At 49.5% G+C, this 24,779-nt stretch overlaps 2 protein-coding genes across 2 annotated transcripts in view; one reads left to right on the forward strand and one right to left on the reverse strand.

The window, feature by feature from the left end:
- GLP2R (glucagon like peptide 2 receptor) overlaps nucleotides 1–24,197 on the reverse strand; it is a 109,215-nt gene extending 85,018 nt beyond the window's left edge. Inside the window, exon 1 of the mRNA XM_056550338.1 lies at nucleotides 23,676–24,197. The gene's annotated coding sequence lies outside the window, so the exon portion shown is untranslated. The remainder of the gene's footprint in view (nucleotides 1–23,675) is intronic.
- The window catches only part of GSG1L2 (GSG1 like 2), a gene marked incomplete at its 5' end in the record, with an annotated part of 46,692 nt that continues 28,563 nt past the window's right edge, over nucleotides 6,651–24,779 (forward strand). The window contains one exon of the mRNA XM_056550360.1: nucleotides 6,651–6,996. Coding sequence (XP_056406335.1) covers nucleotides 6,651–6,996 — 346 coding nt within the window. The remainder of the gene's footprint in view (nucleotides 6,997–24,779) is intronic.

The raw sequence follows: 24,779 nt of genomic DNA on the forward strand, positions 1-24,779 counted from the left end.
CTCACAGCTCTCTCCCCCTCTCACAGCTCCCCCCCTCTCACAGCTCTCTCCCCCCCCTCTCACAGCTCCCCCCCTCTCACAGCCCCGCCCTCACAGCCCCCCCCTCACAGCCCCCCCCTCTCACAGCTTTCTCCCCCCCTCTCACAGCTCTCTCCCCCCCTCTCACAGCTCCCCCCCTCTCACAGCTCTTCCCCCCCTCTCACAGCTCTCCCCCCCTCTCACAGCTCTCCCCCCCCTTCTCACAGCTCCCCCCCTCTCACAGCTCTCTCTCCCCCCTCTCACAGTTCTCTCCTCCCCCTCTCACAGCTCTCTCCCCCCCCCCCCATCTCACAGCTCTCTCCCCCCCCATCTCACAGCTCTCTCCCCCCCCATCTCACAGCTCTCTCCCCCCTCTCACAGCTCCCCCCCTCTCACAGCTCCCCCCCTCTCACAGCTCCCCCCTCTCTCACAGCTCCCCCCTCTCTCACAGCTCTCTCCCCCCTCTCACAGCCCCCCCTCTCACAGCTCCCCCCCTCTCACAGCTCTCTCCCCCCTCTCACAGCCCCCCCCCTCTCACAGCTCCCCCCCCTCTCACAGCTCTCTCCCCCCTCTCACAGCTCTCTCCCCCCATTTCACAGCCCCCCCTCTCACAGCTCTCTCCCCCCTCTCAAAGCCCCCCCCCTCTCACAGCTTTCTCCCCCCCCCTCTCACAGCTCCCCCCCCTCTCACAGCTCCCCCCCCCTCTCACAGCTCTCCCTCCCCCCCCCTCTCACAGCTCTCTCCCCCCTCTCACAGCTCTCTCCCCCCCCTCACAGCTCTCTCCCCCCCCTCGCAGCTCTCTCCCCCGCCCCCGCTTACAGCTCTCTCCCCCGCCCCCTCTCACAGCTCTCTCCCCCCCCTCTCACAGCTCTCTCCCCCCCCCTCTCACAGCTCTCCCCCCCCCTCTCACAGCTCTCCCCCCCTCTCACAGCTCCCCCCCCCTTCTCACAGCTCCCCCCCTCTCACAGCTCTCTCCCCCCCCTCTCACAGCTCTCCCCCCCCCCATCTCACAGCTCTCTCCCCCCCCATCTCACAGCTCTCTCCCCCCCCATCTCACAGCTCTCTCCCCCCTCTCACAGCTCTCTCCCCCCCTCTCACAGCTCCCCCACCTCTCACAGCTCCCCCCCCCTCTCACAGCTCTATCCCCCCTCTCACAGCTCTCTCCCCCCCCTCTCACAGCTCTCTCCCCCCCCCCTCACAGCTCTCTCCCCCGCCCCCCGCTTACAGCTCTCTCCCCCGCCCCCTCTCACAGCTCTCTCCCCCCCCTCACAGCTCTCCCCCCCCTCTCACAGCTCCCCCCCTCTCACAGCTCTCCCCCCCTCTCACAGCTCCCCCCCCTCTCACAGCTCTCTCCCCCCCCTCTCACAGCTCTCCCCCCCCTCTCACAGCTCTCCCCCCCCCTCTCACAGGTCTCTCCCCCCCACCTCTCACAGCTTTCCCCCTCTCACAGCTCCCCCCCCTCTCACAGCTCTCTCCCCCCCTCTCACAGCTCTCTCCCCCCCCTCTCACAGCTCTCTCCCCCCCTCTCACAGCTCTCCCCCCCCCCCTCTCACAGCTCTCTCCCCCCCCCTCTCACATCTCTCTCCCCCCCCCTCTCACAGCTCTCTCCCCCCTCTCACAGCTCTCTCCCCCCCCCTCTCACAGCTCTCCCCCCCCCCTCTCACAGCTCTCCCCCCCTTCTCACAGCTCCCCCCCCTTCTCACAGCTCCCCCCCCTCTCACACAGCTCTCTCCCCCCCTCTCACAGCTCCCCCCCCTCTCACAGCTCTCTCCCCCCCCTCTCACAGCTCTCCCCCCCCGTCTCACAGCTCTCTCCCCCCCTCTCACAGCTCTCCCCCCCTCTCACAGCTCTCCCCCCCCTCTCACAGCTCTCCCCCCCCCTCTCACAGCTCCCCCCCCTCTCACAGCTCTCCCCCCCCTCTCACAGCTCTCCCCCCCCTCACAGCTCTCTCCCCCCCCCCTCACAGCTCTCTCCCCCCGCCCCCGCTTACAGCTCTCTCCCCCGCCCCCTCTCACAGCTCTCTCCCCCCCCCTCTCACAGCTCTCCCCCCCCCTCTCACAGCTCCCCCTCTCACAGCTCCCCCCCCTCTCACATCTCTCTCCCCCCCCTCTCACAGCTCTCCCCCCCCCTCTCACAGCTCTCCCCCCCCTCTCACAGGTCTCTCCCCCCCACCTCTCACAGCTCCCCCCCTCTCACAGCTCCCCCCCCTCTCACAGCTCTCCCCCCCCCTCTCACAGCTCTCTCCCCCCCCCTCTCACAGCTCTCTCCCCCCCTCTCACAGCTCTCTCCCCCCCCTCTCACAGCTCTCTCCCCCCCCTCTCACAGCTCTCTCCCCCCCTCTCACATCTCTCTCCCCCCCCCTCTCACAGCTCTCTCCCCCCCCTCTCACAGCTCTCTCCCCCCCTCTAACAGCTCTCCCCCCCTTCTCACAGCTCCCCCCCTCTCACACAGCTCTCTCCCCCCTCTCACAGCTCCCCCCCCTCTCACAGCTCTCTCCCCCCCCTCTCACAGCTCCCCCCCCCGTCTCACAGCTCTCTCCCCCCCCTCTCACAGCTCTCTCCCCCCCTCTCACAGCTCTCCCCCCCCCCTCTCACAGCTCCCCCCCCCCCCTCTCACAGCTCCCCCCCCTCTCACAGCTCTCCCCCCCCTCTCACAGCTCCCCCCCTCTCACAGCTCCCCCCCCTCTCACAGCTCCCCCCCCCTCTCACAGCTCTCTCCCCCCCCCTCTCACAGCTCTCTCCCCCTCCTCTCACAGCTCTCTCCCCCCACCTCTCACAGCTCTCTCCCCCGCCCCCTCTCACAGCTCTCTCCCCCCCCCTCACAGCTCTCTCCCCCCCCCTCTCACAGCTCTCTCCCCCCTCCTCTCACAGCTCTCTCCCCCCCTCTCACAGCTCTCTCCCCCCCTCTCACAGCTCTCTCCCCCCCCTCTCACAGCTCTCTCCCCCCCTCTCACAGCTCTCCCCCCCCTCTCACAGCTCTCCCCCCCTCTCACAGCTCTTCCCCCCTCTCACAGTTCTCCCCCCCTCTCACAGCTCCCCCCCCTCTCACAGCTCTTCCCCCCTCTCACAGCTCTCCCCCCCTCTCACAGCTCTCCCCCCTCTCACAGCTCTCCCCCCCCCCTCTCACAGCTCTTCCCCCCTCTCACAGCTCTCCCCCCCCTCTCACAGCTCTCCCCCCCTCTCACAGCTCTCCCCCCCCTCTCACAGCTCTCCCCCCCTCTCACAGCTCCCCCCCCCTCTCACAGCTCCCCCCCCCTCTCACAGCTCTCCCCCCCCCTCTCACAGCTCTATCCCCCCCTCTCACAGCTCCCCCCCCTCTCACAGCTCTCCCCCCCTCTCACAGCTCTCTCCCCCCACCTCTCACAGCTCTCTCCCCCGCCCCCTCTCACAGCTCTCTCCCCCGCCCCCTCTCACAGCTCTCCCCCCCCTCTCACAGCTCCCTCCCCCCCCTCTCACAGCTCTCTCCCCCCCCTCTCACAGCTCTCTCCCCCTCTCACAGCTCTCTCCCCCCCTCTCACAGCTCTCTTCCCCCCCCCTCTCACAGCTCTCCCCCCCTCACAGCTCTCTCCCCCCCCCTCACAGCTCTCCCCCCCCTCTCACAGCTCTCCCCCCTCTCACAGCTCTTCCCCCCCTCTCACAGCTCTCCCCCCCTCTCACAGCTCTCCCCCCCTTCTCACAGCTCTCCCCCCCCTCACAGCTCTCTCCCCCCCCTCTCACAGCTCTCTTCCCCCCCTCTCACAGCTCTCTCCCCCTCTCACAGCTCTCCCCCCTCTCACAGCTCCCCCCCCCTCTCACAGCTCTCCCCCCCCTCTCACAGCTCTCTCCCCCCCCTCTCACAGCTCTCTCCCCCCCCTCTCACAGCTCTCTCCCCCCCTCTCAGAGCTCTCCCCCCCCCTCACAGCTCTCTCCCCCGCCCCCTTTCACAGCTCTCTCCCCCCCCTCTCACAGCTCTCTCCCCCCCCTCTCACAGCTCTCTCCCCCCCCCTCTCACAGCTCTCCCCCCCCCTCTCACAGCTCTCTCCCCCCCTCTCACAGCTCTCTCCCCCCCCTCTCACAGCTCTCCCCCCCTCTCACAGCTCTCCCCCCCCCTCTCACAGCTCTCCCCCCCCTCTCACATCTCCCCCCCCTCTCACAGCTCTCCCCCCCCTCTCACAGCTCTCCCCCCCCTCTCACAGCTCTCCCCCCCCTCTCACAGCTCTCCCCCCCTCTCTCACAGCTCTCCCCCCCCCTCACAGCTCTCTCCCCCCTCTCACAGCTCTCTCCCCCCCCTCTCACAGCTCTCCCCCCCCACCTCTCACAGCTCTTCCCCCCCCTCTCACAGCCCCCCCCCTCTCACAGCTCCCCCCCCTCTCACAGCTCTCTCCCCCCCCTCTCACAGCTCTCTCCCCCCCCTCTCACAGCTCTCCCCCCCCCTCTCACAGCTCTCCCCCCCCCTCTCACAGCTCTCTCCTCCCCCCTCTCACAGCTCTCTCCCCCCCCTCTCACAGCTCTCTCCCCCCCCTCTCACAGCTCTTTCCCCCCCCTCTCACAGCTCTCCCCCCCCCCCTCTCACAGCTCTCTCCCCCCCCCTCTCACAGCTCTCTCCCCCCCTCTCACAGCTCTCCCCCCCCACCTCTCACAGCTCTTCCCCCCCCTCTCACAGCTCCCCCCCCCTCTCACAGCCCCCCCCCCCTCTCACAGCTCCCCCCCCTCTCACAGCTCTCTCCCCCCCCCTCTCACAGCTCTCTCCCCCCCCCCTCTCACAGCTCTCCCCCCCCCTCTCACAGCTCTCTCCTCCCCCCCTCTCACAGCTCTCTCCCCCCCCTCTCACAGCTCTCTCCCCCCCCTCTCACAGCTCTTTCCCCCCCCTCTCACAGCTCTCCCCCCCCTCTCACAGCTCTCTCCCCCCCCTCTCACAGCTCTCTCCCCCCCTCTCACAGCTCTCTCCCCCCCCTCTCACAGCTCTCTCCCCCCCCTCTCACAGCTCTCTCCCCCCCCCTCTCACAGCTCCCCCCCTCTCACAGCTCTCCCCTCCCCTCTCACAGCTCTCCCCCCCCTCTCACAGCTCTCCCCCCCTCTCACAGCTCTCTCCCCCCCTCTCACAGCTCTCCCCTCCCTCTCACAGCTCCCCCCTTCTTACAGCTCCCCCCCCCTCTCACAGCTCCCCCCCCCCCTCTCAGAGCTCTCCCCCCCTCTCTCACAGCTCTCTCCCCCCCTCTCACAGCTCTCTCCCCCCCTGTCACAGCTCTCCCCCCCCCTCACAGCTCCCCCCCCTCTCACAGCTCCCCCCCTCTCACAGCTCTCCCCCCCTCTCACAGCTCTCCCCCCCTCTCACAGCTCTCCCCCCCCTCTCACAGCTCCCCCCCCTCTCTCACAGCTCTCCCCCCCCCTCACAGCTCTCTCCCCCCTCTCACAGCTCTCTCCCCCCCCTCTCACAGCTCTCCCCCCCCACCTCTCACAGCTCTTCCCCCCCCTCTCACAGCTCCCCCCCCCTCTCACAGCTCCCCCCCCTCTCACAGCTCCCCCCCTCTCACAGCTCTCTCCCCCCCCCTCTCACAGCTCTCTCCCCCCCTCTCACAGCTCTCCCCCCCCCTCTCACAGCTCTCCCCTCCCCCCCTCTCACAGCTCTCTCCCCCCCCTCTCACAGCTCTCTCCCCCCCCTCTCACAGCTCTCCCCCCCCCTCTCACAGCTCTCTCCCCCCCCCCTCTCACAGCTCTCTCCCCCCCCTCTCACAGCTCTCTCCCCCCCCCTCTCACAGCTCTCTCCCCCCCTCTCACAGCTCTCTCCCCCCCTCTCACAGCTCTCTCCCCCCCTCTCACAGCTCTCTCCCCCCCCCCCTCTCACAGCTCCCCCCCTCTCACAGCTCTCCCCTCCCCTCTCACAGCTCTCCCCCCCCCTCTCACAGCTCTCCCCCCTCTCACAGCTCTCTCCCCCCTCTCACAGCTCTCCCCTCCCTCTCACAGCTCCCCCCCTCTTACAGCTCCCCCCCCCTCTCACAGCTCCCCCCCCCTCTCAGAGCTCTCCCCCCCTCTCTCACAGCTCTCTCCCCCCCTCTCACAGCTCTCTCCCCCCCTGTCACAGCTCTCCCCCCCCTCTCACAGCTCCCCCCCCTCTCACAGCTCCCCCCCTCTCACAGCTCTCTCCCCCCCCCCCCCTCTCACAGCTCCCCCCCCCCCTCTCACAGCTCTCTCCCCCCCTGTCACAGCTCTCCCCCCCCTCTCACAGCTCCCCCCCCTCTCACAGCTCCCCCCCCTCACAGCTCTCTCCCCCCCCCCCTCTCACAGCTCCCCCCCCCTCTCACAGCTCTCTCCCCCCCTGTCACAGCTCTCCCCCCCCTCTCACAGCTCCCCCCCCTCTCACAGCTCCCCCCCTCTCACAGCTCTCTCCCCCCCCCCCCCTCTCACAGCTCCCCCCCCCCCTCTCACAGCTCTCTCCCCCCCTGTCACAGCTCTCCCCCCCCTCTCACAGCTCCCCCCCCTCTCACAGCTCCCCCCCCTCACAGCTCTCTCCCCCCCCCCCCTCTCACAGCTCCCCCCCCCTCTCACAGCTCTCTCCCCCCCTGTCACAGCTCTCCCCCCCCTCTCACAGCTCCCCCCCCTCTCACAGCTCCCCCCCTCTCACAGCTCCCCCCCTCTCACAGCTCTCTCCCCCCCCCCCCTCTCACAGCTCTCTCCCCTATCCTCAGGCTGCGCTCAGTGCTGGGGATGGAGCGGAGGAGAAGAGCCAGCATCGCCCTCACCCTCAACTCCCTGTCCCTTCTCTTCTCAGTCACCGCCTTCTGCAGCAGCTACTGGTGCCAGGGGGTCCGCAAGGTGCCCAAACCCTTCTGTACGGGGAGAGCCCTGGAGAAGGCGACCACCTGCATCCGCTACAACAATTCCGACTCCAATGGCACCGGCGCCGTGCACTATTCCTGGGAGACCGGGGACGACAAGTTCATCGAGAGACACTTCCACGCCGGGATCTGGTTCTCCTGCGAGGAGAAGATCAGTGGGGACGGTAAGTGACCAACTGCATACTCAACTCTGCTACATCTAATACACTCAGCTCTGCTACATCTAATACACTCAGCTCTGCTACATCTAATACACTCAGCTCTGCTACATCTAATACACTCAGCTCTGCTACATCTAATACACTCAACTCTGCTACATCTAATTCACTCAGCTCTGCTACATCTAATACACTCAGCTCTGCTACATCTAATACACTCAGCTCTGCTACATCTCATACACTCAACACTGCTATATCTCATACACTCAGCTCTGCTATATCTCATACACTCAGCTCTGCTACATCTCATACACTCAACACTGCTATATCTCATACACTCAGCTCTGCTACATCTAATACACTCAGCTCTGCTACATCTCATACACTCAGCTCTGCTACATCTCATACACTCAGCTCTGCTATATCTAATACACTCAGCTCTGCTACATCTAATACACTCAGCTCTGCTACATCTCATACACTCAACTCTGCTACATCTCATACACTCAGCTCTGCTATATCTAATACACTCAGCTCTGCTACATCTAATACACTCAGCTCTGCTACATCTAATACACTCAACACTGCTACATCTAATATACTCAACTCTGCTACATCTAATTCACTCAGCTCTGCTACATCTAATACACTCAGCTCTGCTACATCTAATACACTCAGCTCTGCTACATCTCATACACTCAACACTGCTACATCTAATATACTCAACTCTGCTACATCTAATTCACTCAGCTCTGCTACATCTAATACACTCAGCTCTGCTACATCTAATACACTCAGCTCTGCTACATCTCATACACTCAGCTCTGCTACATCTCATACACTCAACACTGCTATATCTCATACACTCAGCTCTGCTATATCTCATACACTCAGCTCTGCTACATCTCATACACTCAACACTGCTATATCTCATACACTCAGCTCTGCTACATCTCATACACTCAGCTCTGCTACATGTCATACACTCAGCTCTGCTACATCTCATACACTCAGCTCTGCTACATCTAACACACTCAGCACTGCTACATCTAATACACTCAGCTCTGCTACATCTAATACATTCAGCCCTGCTACATCTAATACACTCAGCTCTGCTACATCTCATACACTCAGCTCTGCTACATCTCATACACTCAGCTCTGCTACATTTCATACACTCAGCTCTGCTACATCTTATACACTCAGCTCTGCTACATCTCATACACTCAGCACCAATACATCTGACAAATGAAACCTACTACATCTTTCAGAACACATTCAGCACTTCTACATCTCATACACTGAATTTGTCATGTTAGTATTGTATCTGACAGGACACACTGAGCTCTGCTACATCTCATACACTGAATTTGTCATGTTAGTATTATATCTGACAGGACACACTCAGCTCTGCTACATCTCATACACTGAATTTGTCATGTTAGTATTGTATCTGACAGGACACACTCAGCTCTGCTACATCTCATACACTGAATTTGTTATGTTAGTATTATATCTGACAGGACACACTCAGCTCTGCTACATCTCATACACTGAATTTGCCATGTTAGTATTATATCTGACAGGACGCACTCAGCTCTGCTACATCTCATACAGTGAATTTGCCATGTTAGTATTGTATCTGACAGGACACACTCAGCTCCGCTACATCTCATACACTGAATTTGTCATGTTAGTATTGTATCTGACAGGACACACTCAGCTCTGCTACATCTCATACACTGAATTTGCCATGTTAGCATTGTATCTGACAGGACACACTCAGCTCTGCTACATCTCATACACTGAATTTGCCATGTTAGTATTATATCTGACAGGACACACTCAGCTCTGCTACATCTCATACACTGAATTTGTTATGTTAGTATTATATCTGACAGGACACACTCAGCTCTGCTACATCTCATACAGTGAATTTGTTATGTTAGTATTATATCTGACAGGACACACTCAGCTCCGCTTCATCTCATACACTGAATTTGTCATGTTAGTATTGTATCTGACAGGACACACTCAGCTCTGCTACATCTCATACACTGAATTTGCCATGTTAGTATTGGATCTCACAGGACACACTCAGCTCTGCTACATCTCATACACTGAATTTGCCATGTTAGTATTGTATATGACAGGACACACTCAGCTCTGCTACATCTCTTACACTGAATTTGCCATGTTAGTATTATATCTGACAGGACACACTCAGCTCTGCTACATCTCATACACTGAATTTGCCATGTTAGTATTATATCTGACAGGACACACTCAGCTCTGCTACATCTCATACACTGAATTTGTCATGATAGTATTATATCTGAAAGGACACACTCGGCTCTGCTACATCTCATACACTGAATTTGTCATGTTAGTATTATATCTGACAGGACACACTCAGCTCTGCTACATCTCATACACTGAATTTGCCATGTTAGTATTATATCTGACCGGACACACTCAGCTCTGCTACATCTCATACACTGAATTTGCCATGTTAGTATTGTATCTGACAGGACACACTCAGCTCTGCTACATCTCATACACTGAATTTGTTATGTTAGTATTATATGTGACAGGACACACTCAGCTCTGCTACATCTCATACACTGAATTTGTCATGTTAGTATTATATCTGACAGGACACACTCAGCTCTGCTACATCTCATACACTGAATTTGTCATGTTAGTATTGTATCTGACAGGACACACTCAGCTCTGCTACATCTCATACACTGAATTTGTCATGTTAGTATTATATCTGACAGGACACACTCAGCTCTGCTACATCTCATACACTGAATTTGCCATGTTAGCATTGTATCTGACAGGACACACTCAGCTCTGCTACATCTCATACACTGAATTTGTTATGTTAGTATTATATCTGACAGGACACACTCAGCTCTGCTACATCTCATACACTGAATTTGTTATGTTAGTATTATATCTGACAGGACACACTCAGCTCTGCTACATCTCATACAGTGAATTTGTTATGTTAGTATTATATCTGACAGGACACACTCAGCTCTGCTTCATCTCATAGACTGAATTTGTCATGTTAGTATTGTATCTGACAGGACACACTCAGCTCTGCTACATCTCATACACTGAATTTGCCATGTTAGTATTGGATCTCACAGGACACACTCAGCTCTGCTACATCTCATACACTGAATTTGCCATGTTAGTATTATATATGACAGGACACACTCAGCTCTGCTACATCTCATACACTGAATTTGCCATGTTAGTATTATATCTGACAGGACACACTCAGCTCTGCTACATCTCATACACTGAATTTGCTATGTTAGTATTATATCTGACAGGACACACTCAGCTCTGCTACATCTCATACAATGAATTTGTCATGTTAGTATTATATCTGACAGGATACAATCAGCTCTACTACATCTCATACACTGAATGTGTCATGTTAGTATTGTATCTGACAGGACACACTCAGCTCTGCTACATCTCATACACTGAATTTGTCATTTTAGTATTGTATCTGACAGGACACACTCAGCTCTGCTACATCTCATACACTGAATTTGCCATGTTAGTATTATATCTGACAGGACGCACTCAGCACTGCTACATCTCATACAGTGAATTTGCCATGTTAGTATTGTATCTGACAGGACACACTCAGCTCTGCTACATCTCATACACTGAATTTGTTATGTTAGTATTGTATCTGACAGGACACACTCAGCTCTGCTACATCTCATACACTGAATTTGCCATGTTAGTATTATATCTGACAGGACACACTCAGCTCTGCTACATCTCATACACTGAATTTGTTATGTTAGTATTATATCTGACAGGACACACTCAGCTCTGCTACATCTCATACAGTGAATTTGTTATGTTAGTATTATATCTGACAGGACACACTCAGCTCCGCTTCATCTCATACACTGAATTTGTCATGTTAGTATTGTATCTGACAGGACACACTCAGCTCTGCTACATCTCATACACTGAATTTGCCATGTTAGTATTGGATCTCACAGGACACACTCAGCTCTGCTACATCTCATACACTGAATTTGCCATGTTAGTATTGTATATGACAGGACACACTCAGCTCTGCTACATCTCTTACACTGAATTTGCCATGTTAGTATTATATCTGACAGGACACACTCAGCTCTGCTACATCTCTTACACTGAATTTGCCATGTTAGTATTATATCTGACAGGACACACTCAGCTCTGCTACATCTCATACACTGAATTTGCCATGTTAGTATTATATCTGACAGGATGCACTCAGCTCTGCTACATCTAATAAACACAGCTCTGCCATATCAAACAGATCTCTACTATATTTCGTAGTACTCACTCAACTCTGTTCCATGTCATAGACTCTGCACCAATGTATCTGACCCTTGAACCCTGCCATAGCTCCACTACACCTGGCAGAACACACTCGGCTCTGCTACATCTCATAGACTCAGAACTACAACATGGGACTCATGAAATTCTGCTCTATCTTGATTACATCTGACAGAACACACTTGGCACTAACACATGACAGACTCGGCTCCACTGCATCTTGTATACAGTAACTCTACTTTATCTGACAGGATACACTCAGCTCTGCTACATCTCATGCATCTAACATACATCTGCTATGAAATATGAAACTCTACTGCATTAAACAGCACTACTGCATTTGGCAGGACACATAGTCAGCTCTGCTGTGTCTTATATGCTCCTAATATGTGAGATGCTTCTGATACACAAACTCTGCTATAACTTACAGGACACACCTGACACACTCAATACTGCTGTACCATGGCCTAAACTCTCCTACATCTGACTCACTCAGCTCTGCTACATCTGATAATCACAGCTCTGCTACATCTGACTCACTCAGCTCTGCTGCGCTGATCAGTTCTCTCATATCAAACAATGAACACTGCTACATCTGACAGGATACAAACTCAGCTCACCTACATACAACCTATTCAGTACAGTTATAACTAATAAACTAGACCCTACAACCTGTGACATAGTCAACGTACTGCAACATCTCACATACTCAACTCTGCTGCATTAGATAGATTCAACATACTACAACTGCACCTAATAAACCCAACTCCACTTCATCTGGCATGGTAAATACTGCTAACTCTGCTGCATCTCACCACTCGCCTATACCGGTCACGTGACCTCATATCCACACTATCACACACTCAGCTCTGCTACATATACATTTGGGTTAATAGAGGATCCATTTTCGTCTTGTTACACTGGGACAAGAAAGGGTTAATGTATAATATCCCCGGGGGGGGGGGGGGGGGGGATATGTAGCAGAGCTGAGTCGGTCCATGTCTGCAGCCTTAATTAAGAATAATTGAGAGGTGGTATTGATAAGTAATAGACTCTGATGGTAGAGACAGTCCACTATATACAGAGAGTGCAGCAGGTCACATGACAGGGGGGTGAGGTTGGGGACTTCATTAGAGCTGGACTAATGGCCTGACCTGAACCCACTGCACCCAGATCATAGCGGCAAAGAGGGCCTCATGTGATGAAAGGGTTAATCTACAGATTCCTGCTTTATGAATACAATGAGGATCTGATCCTCCCCAGAGCGGCCGGCATTGTGGGGGTTAATACCGACCAAAAGTGTCCAAGGAAGGACGACTGGGGACAGAATCATTGGGGGGGGGGGGGGGTCTAAGGAAGGACAAATGGGGACTGGAGACAGGGTTATGGGGCTCATTAAAAAGAGGGGCGGGAGAGCTGCTGTAAAGCAAATTGCTGTCTATGACAGGACATCACAGCTGTGTAAGGGGCCCTGCAGACCAATCAGATCACACAGGACATCACAGCTGTGTATGGGGCCCCGCAGACCAATCAGATCACACAGGACATCACAGCTGTGTATGGGACCCCACAGACCGGTCAGATCACACAGGACATCACAGCTGTGTATGGGGCCCCGCAGACCAATCAGATCATACAGGACATCACAGCTGTCTATGGGGCCCCGCAGACCAATCAGATCACACAGGACATCACAGCTGTGTATGGTGCCCCGCAGACCAATCAGATCACACAGGACATCACAGCTGTGTATGGGGCCCCGCAGACCAATCAGATCGCACAGGACATCACAGCTGTGTATGGGGCCCCGCAGACCAATCAGATCACACAGGACATCACAGCTGTGTATGGGGCCCTGCAGACCAATCAGATCACACAGGACATAACAGCTGTGTATGGGGCCCCGCAGACCAATCAGATCACACAGGACATCACAGCTGTGTATGGGGCCCCGCAGACCAGTCAGATCACACAGGACATCACAGCTGTGTATGGGGCCCCCGCAGACCAATCAGATCGCACAGGACATCACAGCTGTGTATAGGACCCCACAGACCGGTCAGATCACACAGGACATCACAGCTGTGTATGGGACCCCGCAGACCAATCAGATCACACAGGACATCACAGCTGTGTATGGGACCCTGCAGACCAATCAGATCACACAGGACATCACAGCTGTGTATGTGGCCCCGCAGACCAATCAGATCACACAGGACATCACAGCTGTGTATGGGGCCCTGCAGACCAATCAGATCACACAGGACATCACAGCTGTGTATGGGGGCCCGCAGACCAATCAGATCACACAGGACATCACAGCTGTGTATGGGGCCCCCGCAGACCAATCAGATCGCACAGGACATCACAGCTGTGTATAGGACCCCACAGACCGGTCAGATCACACAGGACATCACAGCTGTGTATGGGACCCCGCAGTCCAATCAGATCACACAGGACATCACAGCTGTGTATGAGGCCCCGCAGACCAATCAGATCACACAGGACATCACAGCTGTGTATGGGGCCCTGCAGACCAATCAGATCACACAGGGCATCACAGCTGTGTATGGGGCCCCGCAGATCAATCAGATCACACAGGACATCACAGCTGTGTATGGGGGCCCCCGCAGACGAATCAGATCACACAGGATATCACAGCTGTGTATGGGGTCCCACAGACCAATCAGATCACACAGGACATCACAGCTGTGTATGGGGCCCCACAGACCAATCAGATCACACAGGACATCCCAGCTGTGTATGGGGCCCCGCAGACCAATCAGATCACACAGGACATCACAGCTGTGTATGGGGACCCGCAGACCAATCAGATCACACAGGACATCACAGCTGTGTATGGGGGCCCCGCAGACCAGTCAGATCACACAGGACATCACAGCTGTGTATGGGGCCCCGCAGACCAGTCAGATCACACAGGACATCACAGCTGTGTATGGGGCCCCGCAGACCAATCAGATCACACAGGACATCACAGCTGTGTATGGGCCCCGCAGACCAATCAGATCACACAGGACATCACAGCTGTGTATGGGGCCCCGCAGACCAGTCAGATCACACAGGACATCACAGCTGTGTATGGGACCCCGCAGACCAATCAGATCACACAGGACATCACAGCTGTGTATGGGGCCCTGCAGACCAATCAGATCACACAGGACATCACAGCTGTGTATGGGGGCCCACAGACCAATCAGATCACACAGGACATCACAGCTGTGTATGGGGCCCCCGCAGACGAATCAGATCACACAGGATATCACAGCTGTGTATGGGGCCCCACAGACCAATCAGATCACACAGGACATCCCAGCTGTGTATGGGGCCCCGCAGACCAATCAGATCACACAGGACATCACAGCTGTGTATGGGGACCCGCAGACCAATCAGATCACACAGGACATCGCAGCTGTGTATGGGGCCCCACAGACCAATCAGATCACACAGGACATCACAGCTGTGTATGGGGCCCCGCAGACCAATCAGATCACACAGGACATCACAGCTGTGTATGGGGCCCCGCAGACCAGTCAGATCACACAGGACATCACAGCTGTGTATGGGACCCCGCAGACCAATCAGATCACACAGGACATCACAGCTGTGTATGGGGCCCTGCAGACCAATCAGATCACACAGGACATCACAGCGGTGTATGGGGACCCACAGACCAATCAGATCACACAGGACATCACAGCTGTGTATGGGGCCCCCGCAGACCAATCAGATCACACAGGACATCACAGCTGTGTATGGGGCCCCGCAGACCAATCAGATCACACAGGATATCACAGCTGTGTATGGGGGCCCCGCAGACCAATCAGATCACACAGGACATAACAGCTGTGTATGGGGCCCCGCAGACCAATCAGATCACACAGGACATCACAGCTGTGTATGGGGCCCCACAGACCAATCAGATCACACAGGAAATCACAGCTGTGTATGGGGCCCCGCAAACCAATCAGATCACACAGGACATCACAGCTGTGTATGGGGCCCCGCAGACCAATCAGATCACACAGGACATCACAGCTGTATATGGGGCCCCGCAGACCAATCAGATCCCACAGGACATCACAGCTGTGTATGGGGCCCCGCAGACCAATCAGATCACACAGGACATCACAGCTGTGTATGGGGCCCAACAGACCAATCAGATCACATAAGACATCACAGCTGTGTATGGGGCCCCACAGACCAATTAGATCACACAGGACATCACAGCTGTGTATGCGGCCCCGCAGACCGGTCAGATCACACAGGACATCACAGCTGTGTAAGGGGCCCTGCAGACGGGTCAGATCACACAGGACATCACAGCTGTGTATGGGGCCCCGCAGACCAGTCAGATCACACAGGACATCACAGCTGTGTATGGGGCCCCACAGACCAATCAGATCACATAAGACATCACAGCTGTGTATGGGGCCCCACAGACCAATTAGATCACACAGGACATCACAGCTGTGTATGCGGCCCCGCAGACCGGTCAGATCACACAGGACATCACAGCTGTGTAAGGGGCCCCGCAGACCAATCAGATCACACAGGACATCACAGCTGTGTATGGGGCCCCGCAGACCAGTCAGATCACACAGGACATCACAGCTGTGTATGGGACCCCGCAGACCAATCAGATCACACAGGACATCACAGCTGTGTATGGGGCCCCGCAGACCAATCAGATCACAAAGGACATCACAGCTGTGTATGGGGCCCCGCAGACCAGTCAGATCACACAGGACATCACAGCTGTGTATGGGACCCCGCAGACCAATCAGATCACACAGGACATCACAGCTGTGTATGGGGCCCTGCAGACCAATCAGATCACACAGGACATCACAGCTGTGTATGGGGGGCCCACAGACAAATCAGATCACACAGGACATCACAGCTGTGTATGGGGCCCCCGCAGACGAATCAGATCACACAGGATATCACAGCTGTGTATGGGGCCCCACAGACCAATCAGATCACACAGGACATCCCAGCTGTGTATGGGGCCCCGCAGACCAATCAGATCACACAGGACATCACAGCTGTGTATGGGGACCCGCAGACCAATCAGATCACACAGGACATCGCAGCTGTGTATGGGGCCCCGCAGACCAATCAGATCACACAGGACATCACAGCTGTGTATGGGGCCCCGCAGACCAATCAGATCACACAGGACATCACAGCTGTGTATGGGGCCCCGCAGACCAGTCAGATCACACAGGACATCACAGCTGTGTATGGGACCCCGCAGACCAATCAGATCACACAGGACATCACAGCTGTGTATGGGGCCCTGCAGACCAATCAAATCACACAGGACATCACAGCGGTGTATGGGGACCCACAGACCAATCAGATCACACAGGACATCACAGCTGTGTATGGGGCCCCCGCAGACCAATCAGATCACACAGGACATCACAGCTGTGTATGGGGCCCCGCAGACCAATCAGATCACACAGGATATCACAGCTGTGTATGGGGCCCCGCAGACCAATCAGATCACACAGGACATAACAGCTGTGTATGGGGCCCCGCAGACCAATCAGATCACACAGGACATCACAGCTGTGTATGGGGCCCCACAGACCAATCAGATCACACAGGACATCACAGCTGTGTATGGGGCCCCGCAAACCAATCAGATCACACAGGACATCACAGCTGTGTATGCGGCCCCGCAGACCAATCAGATCACACAGGACATCACAGCTGTATATGGGGCCCCGCAGACCAATCAGATCCCACAGGACATCACAGCTGTGTATGGGGCCCCGCAGACCAATCAGATCACACAGGACATCACAGCTGTGTATGGGGCCCCACAGACCAATCAGATCACATAAGACATCACAGCTGTGTATGGGGCCCCACAGACCAATTAGATCACACAGGACATCACAGCTGTGTATGCGGCCCCGCAGACCGGTCAGATCACACAGGACATCACAGCTGTGTAAGGGGCCCTGCAGACGGGTCAGATCACACAGGACATCACAGCTGTGTATGGGGCCCCGCAGACCAGTCAGATCACACAGGACATCACAGCTGTGTATGGGGCCCCACAGACCAATCAGATCACATAAGACATCACAGCTGTGTATGGGGCCCCACAGACCAATTAGATCACACAGGACATCACAGCTGTGTATGCGGCCCCCGCAGACCGGTCAGATCACACAGGACATCACAGCTGTGTAAGGGGCCCTGCAGACGGGTCAGATCACACAGGACATCACAGCTGTGTATGGGGCCCCGCAGACCAGTCAGATCACACAGGACATCACAGCTGTGTATGGGGCCCCGCAGACCAATCAGATCACACAGGACATCACAGCTGTGTATGGGGCCCCACAGACCAGTCAGATCACTAAGGACATCACAGCTATGTATGGGGCCCCACAGACCAATCAGATCACACAGGACATCACAGCTGTGTATGGGGCCCCGCAGACCAATCAGATCACACAGGACATCACAGCTGTGTATGGGGCCCCACAGACCGGTCAGATCCCACAGGACATCACAGCTGTGTATGGGGCCCCACAGACCGGTCAGATCCCACAGGACATCACAGCTGTGTATGGGGCCCCACAGACCAGTCAGATCACACAGGACATCACAGCTGTGTATGGGGCCCCGCAGACCAGTCAGATCACACAGGACATCACAGCTGTGTATGGGGCCCCACAGACCAATCAGATCCCACAGGACATCACAGCTGTGTATGGGGCCCCACAGACCGGTCAGATCCCACAGGACATCCCAGCTGTGTATGGGGCCCCACAGACCAGTCAGATCACACAGGACATCACAGCTGTGTATGGGGCCCCGCAGACCAGTCAGATCACACAGGACATCACAGCTGTGTATGGGGCCCCACAGACCAATCAGATCACACAGGACATCACAGCTGTGTATGGGGCCCCACAGACCAGTCAGATCACACAGGACATCACAGCTGTTTATGGGGCCCCGCAGACCAATCAGATCACACAGGACATCACAGCTGTGTATGGGGCCCCGCAGACCAATCAGATGGAGATATAGCAGAAGGCCCTGGTGGGGTCTATGACGTTCTCCATCATGTGGACACCTGAGAGCTAACAGGAAAGCAATAGTGACTGGAATATACCGCACGGGTGACTCCATATCCTGCTCTCTATTACACCGCTATAATGAATCTAGTCCTGACCGCTCCTCTACGTACATTACACAAAGTGAATTATTGATTTTCTTTAAAATTTCCCATTAGCTGCGAATGTAACAACGTCTACAGCTCTGCGACTGCTGATGAGAAGCTCCATCACCATAATGTAATAAACCGTCTCACCGAACACACCGCAAACCCCTCACCGGACCCAGAATAAGGGGCGGACAAATAGCAGAGCGGTACAGGGCGGGTTATTACCTGTCAGGATACAACTATATATGGTGTATACATCATAGGAGGCTGTGTTATAGTAGTTATATTCTTGTATATAGGAGGCTGTATTATAGTAGTTATATTATTGTATATAGGAGCAGTATTATAGTAGATATATTCTTGTATATAGGAGGCAGTATTATAGTAGTTATATTCTTGTATATAGGAGGCAGTATTATAGTAGGTATATTCTTGTATATATGAGCAGTATTATAGTAGTTATATTCTTGTATATAGGAGCAGTATTATAGTAGTTATATTCTTGTATATAGGAGCAGTATTATAGTAGTTATATTCTTGTATATAGGGGGCAGTATTATAGTAGTTATATTCTTGTATATAGGAGGCAGTATTATAGTAGTTATATTCTTGTATATAGGAGCAGTATTATAGTAGTTATATTATTGTATATAGGAGCAGTATTATAGTAGTTATATTCTTGTATATAGGAGCAGTATTATAGTAGTTGTATTCTTGTATATAGGGGCAGTATTATAGTAGTTATATTCTTGTATATAGGAGCAGTATTATAGTAGTTATATTCTTGTATATAGGGGCAGTATTATAGTAGTTATATTCTTGTATATAGGAGCAGTATTATAGTAGTTATATTCTTGTATATAGGAGGCAGTATTATAGTAGTTATATTCTTGTATATAGGAGCAGTATTATAGTAGTTATATTCTTGTATATAGGAGCAGTATTATAGTAGTTATATTCTTGTATATAGGAGCAGTATTATAGTAGTTATATTCTTGTATATAGGAGCAGTATTATAGTAGTTATATTCTTGTATATAGGAGCAGTATTATAGTAGTTATATTCTTGTATATAGGAGCAGTATTATAGTAGTTATATTCTTGTATATAGGAGGCAGTATTATAGTAGTTATATTATTGTATATAGGATCAGTATTATAGTAGTTATATTCTTGTATATAGGAGCAGTATTATAGTAGTTATATTCTTGTATATAGGAGCAGTATTATAGTAGTTATATTCTTGTATATAGAAGCAGTATTATAGTAGTTATATTCTTGTATATAGGAGCAGTATTATAGTAGTTATATTCTTGTATATTGGAGGCAGTATTATAGTAGTTATATTCTTGTATATAGGAGCAGTATTATAGTAGTTATATTCTTGTATATAGGAGCAGTATTGTAGTAGTTATATTCTTGTATATAGGAGCAGTATTATAGTAGTTATATTCTTGTATATAGGAGGTAGTATTATAGTAGTTATATTCCTGTATATAGGAGCAGTATTATAGTAGTTATATTCTTGTATATAGGAGCAGTATTATAGTAGTTATATTCTTGTATATAGGAGCAGTATTATAGTAGTTATATTCTTGTATATAGGAGCAGTAATATAGTAGTTATATTCTTGTATATAGGAGTAGTATTATAGTAGTTATATTCTTGTATATAGGAGCAGTATTATAGTAGTTATATACTTGTATATAGGAGGCAGTATTATAGTAGTTATATTCTTGTATATAGGAGCAGTATTATAGTAGTTATATTCTTGTATATAGGAGGCAGTATTATAGTAGTTATATTCTTGTATATAGGAGCAGTATTATAGTAGTTATATTCTTGTATATAGGTGCAGTATTATAGTAGTTATATTCCTGTATATAGGAGCAAGCAGTATTATAGTAGTTATATTCTTGTATATAGGAGACTATATTATAGTAGTTATACTCTTGTATATAGGAGCAGTATTATAGTAGTTATATTCTTGTATATAGAAGCAGTATTATAGTAGTTATATTCTTGTATATAGGAGCAGTATTATAGTAGTTATATTCTTGTGTATAGGAGCAGTATTATAGTAGTTATTTTCTTGTATATAGGAACAGTATTATAGTAGTTATATTCTTGTATATAGGAGCAGTATTATAGTAGTTATACTCTTGTATATAGGAGCAGTATTATAGTAGTTATATTCTTGTATATAGAAGCAGTATTATAGTAGTTATATTCTTGTATATAGGAGCAGTATTATAGTAGTTATATTCTTGTGTATAGGAGCAGTATTATAGTAGTTATTTTCTTGTATATAGGAACAGTATTATAGTAGTTATATTCTTGTATATAGGAGCAGTATTATAGTAGTTATATTCTTGTATATAGGAGCAGTATTATAGTAGTTATATTCTTGTATATAGGAGCAGTATTATAGTAGTTATATTCTTGTATATAGGAGCAGTATTATAGTAGTTATATTCTTGTATATAGGGGCAGTATTATAGTAGTTATATTCTTGTATATAGGAGCAGTATTATAGTAGTTATATTCTTGTATATAGGAGCAGTATTATAGTAGTTATATTCTTGTATTTAGTAGCAGTATTATAGTAGTTATATTCTTGTATATAGGAGCAGTATTATAGTAGTTATATTCTTGTATATAGGAGGCAGTATTATAGTAGTTATATTCTTGTATATAGGAGCAGTATTATAGTAGTTATATTCTTGTATATAGGAGCAGTATTATAGTAGTTATATTCTTGTATATAGGAGCAGTATTATAGTAGTTATATTCTTGTATATAAGAGCAGTATTATAGTAGTTATATTCTTGTATATAGGAGCAGTATTATAGTAGTTATATTCTTGTATATAGGAGCAGTATTATAGTAGTTATATTCTTGTATATAGGAGCAGTATTATAGTAGTTATATTCTTGTATATAGGGGGCAGTATTATAGTAGTTATATTCTTGTATATAGGAGCAGTATTATAGTAGTTATATTCTTGTATATAGGAGACTATATTATAGTAGTTATACTCTTGTATATAGGAGCAGTATTATAGTAGTTATATTCTTGTATATAGAAGCAGTATTATAGTAGTTATATTCTTGTATATAGGAGCAGTATTATAGTAGTTATATTCTTGTGTATAGGAGCAGTATTATAGTAGTTATTTTCTTGTATATAGGAACAGTATTATAGTAGTTATATTCTTGTATATAGGAGCAGTATTATAGTAGTTATACTCTTGTATATAGGAGCAGTATTATAGTAGTTATATTCTTGTATATAGAAGCAGTATTATAGTAGTTATATTCTTGTATATAGGAGCAGTATTATAGTAGTTATATTCTTGTGTATAGGAGCAGTATTATAGTAGTTATTTTCTTGTATATAGGAACAGTATTATAGTAGTTATATTCTTGTATATAGGAGCAGTATTATAGTAGTTATATTCTTGTATATAGGAGCAGTATTATAGTAGTTATATTCTTGTGTATAGGAGCAGTATTATAGTAGTTATTTTCTTGTATATAGGAGCAGTATTATAGTAGTTATATTCTTGTATATAGGGGCAGTATTATAGTAGTTATATTCTTGTATATAGGAGCAGTATTATAGTAGTTATATTCTTGTATATAGGAGCAGTATTATAGTAGTTATATTCTTGTATTTAGTAGCAGTATTATAGTAGTTATATTCTTGTATATAGGAGCAGTATTATAGTAGTTATATTCTTGTATATAGGAGCAGTATTATAGTAGTTATATTCTTGTATATAGGAGGCAGTATTATAGTAGTTATATTCTTGTATATAGGAGCAGTATTATAGTAGTTATATTCTTGTATATAGGAGCAGTATTATAGTAGTTATATTCTTGTATATAGGAGCAGTATTATAGTAGTTATATTCTTGTATATAAGAGCAGTATTATAGTAGTTATATTCTTGTATATAGGAGCAGTATTATAGTAGTTATATTCTTGTATATAGGAGCAGTATTATAGTAGTTATATTCTTGTATATAGGAGCAGTATTATAGTAGTTATATTCTTGTATATAAGAGCAGTATTATAGTAGTTATATTCTTGTATATAGGAGCAGTATTATAGTAGTTATATTCTTGTATATAGGAGCAGTATTATAGTAGTTATATTCTTGTATATAGGAGCAGTATTATAGTAGTTATATTCTTGTATATAGGGGGCAGTATTATAGTAGTTATATTCTTGTATATAGGAGCAGTATTATAGTAGTTATATTCTTGTATATAGGAGGCAGTATTATAGTAGTTATATTCTTGTATATAGGAGCAGTATTATAGTAGTTATATTCTTGTATATAGGAGCAGTATTATAGTAGTTATATTCTTGTATATAGGAGCAGTATTATAGTAGTTATATACTTGTATATAGGAGCAGTATTATAGTAGTTATATTCTTGTATATATGATGCAGTATTATAGTAGTTATATTCTTGTATATAGGAGGCAGTATTATAGTAGTTATATTCTTGTATATAGGAGCAGTATTATAGTAGTTATATACTTGTATATAGGAGCAGTATTATAGTAGTTATATTCTTGTATATATGATGCAGTATTATAGTAGTTATATACTTGTATATAGGACCAGTATTATAGTAGTTATATTCTTGTATATAGGAGGCAGTATTATAGTAGTTATATTCTTGTATATAGGAGGCAGTATTATAGTATTTATATTCTTGTATATAGGAGCAGTATTATAGTAGTTATATACTTGTATATAGGAGCAGTATTATAGTAGTTATATTCTTGTATATAGGAGGCAGTATTATAGTAGTTATATTCTTGTATATAGGAGCAGTATTATAGTAGTTATATTCTTGTATATAGGAGCAATATTATAGTAGTTATATTCTTGTATATAGGAGCAGTATTATAGTAGTTATATTCTTGTATATAGGAGGCAGTATTATAGTAGTTATATTCTTGTATATAGGAGCAGTATTATAGTAGTTATATTCTTGTATATAGGAGCAGTATTATAGTAGTTATATTCTTGTATATAGGAGCAGTATTATTATGGTTTATAGTCGGATTATGTGTTTTGTGATTATTACCAAGTGTTTGGCTCCGTCACCAATATCCAGTATCCTGCCATATAGTGCTCAGCTGGAATATACCGTCATTAGGAGAACTGCCTGGTATTAAATGATGAGATTGTACAAGATGGGATTAGACTCTGTATCTCAGCAGAATGTATCACACTTGGTAGGATTAGATATTATCTTCCATCATTGTCTCTTCCATTATCTTCTGGAGAGATGTTCTATGTATTGATGAACCATCATAGTGGAGACTGAGGCTTCGTTACAATGTGTCATTATAGGTCACGTGTAGGAGGACAGGAGACTGGAGGGTCAGATCTATACTGTATATACCGCCATACTGTACATACATCATCCTCATAGACTTCCAAATCCTTCTATCTACTCCTATAAAGTAATGTTCAGGTAAAGAAGCATAAACATCTATAATAACCACAGATATCGAAGGTGTATATATATATATATATATATTGTATATCCTGTATATGGTGATATGGAGGTGGTATATAATATATATATGTCCTGTATATGGAGGGGGTATACCGTGCAGTGTACCTTGTATATACCGTGCAGTGTACCTTGTATATACCGCCAGTGTTGCGCGGTTATCCTGTATACCGCGGTGTACCTTGTATATACCGCGCAGTGTACCTTGTATATACCGCCAGTGTTGCGCGGTTATCCTGTATACCGCGCAGTGTATCTTGTATATACCGCCGGTGTTGCACGGTCATCCTGTATACCGCGCAGTGTACCTTGTATATACCGGGCAGTGTACCTTGTATATACCGCCGGTGTTGCACGTTTATCCTGTATACCGCGGTGTACCTTGTATATACCGGGCAGTGTATCTTGTATATACCGCTGGTGTTGCGCGGTTATCCAGTATACCGCGCAGTGTATCTTGTATATACCGCCGGTGTTGCACGGTTATCCTGTATACTGCGCAGTGTACCTTGTATATACCGCCGGTGTTGCACATTTATCCTGTATACCGCGGTGTACCTTGTATATACCGGGCAGTGTACCTTGTACATACCGCCGGTGTTGCGCAGTTATCCTGTATACCGCGCAGTGTACCTTGTTTATACCGCCGGTGTTGCGCTGTTATCCTGT

The sequence above is a fragment of the Hyla sarda genome, chromosome 13 (genome assembly GCF_029499605.1).
Source record: "Hyla sarda isolate aHylSar1 chromosome 13, aHylSar1.hap1, whole genome shotgun sequence".
In the NCBI taxonomy this organism is placed as follows: domain Eukaryota; kingdom Metazoa; phylum Chordata; class Amphibia; order Anura; family Hylidae; genus Hyla; species Hyla sarda.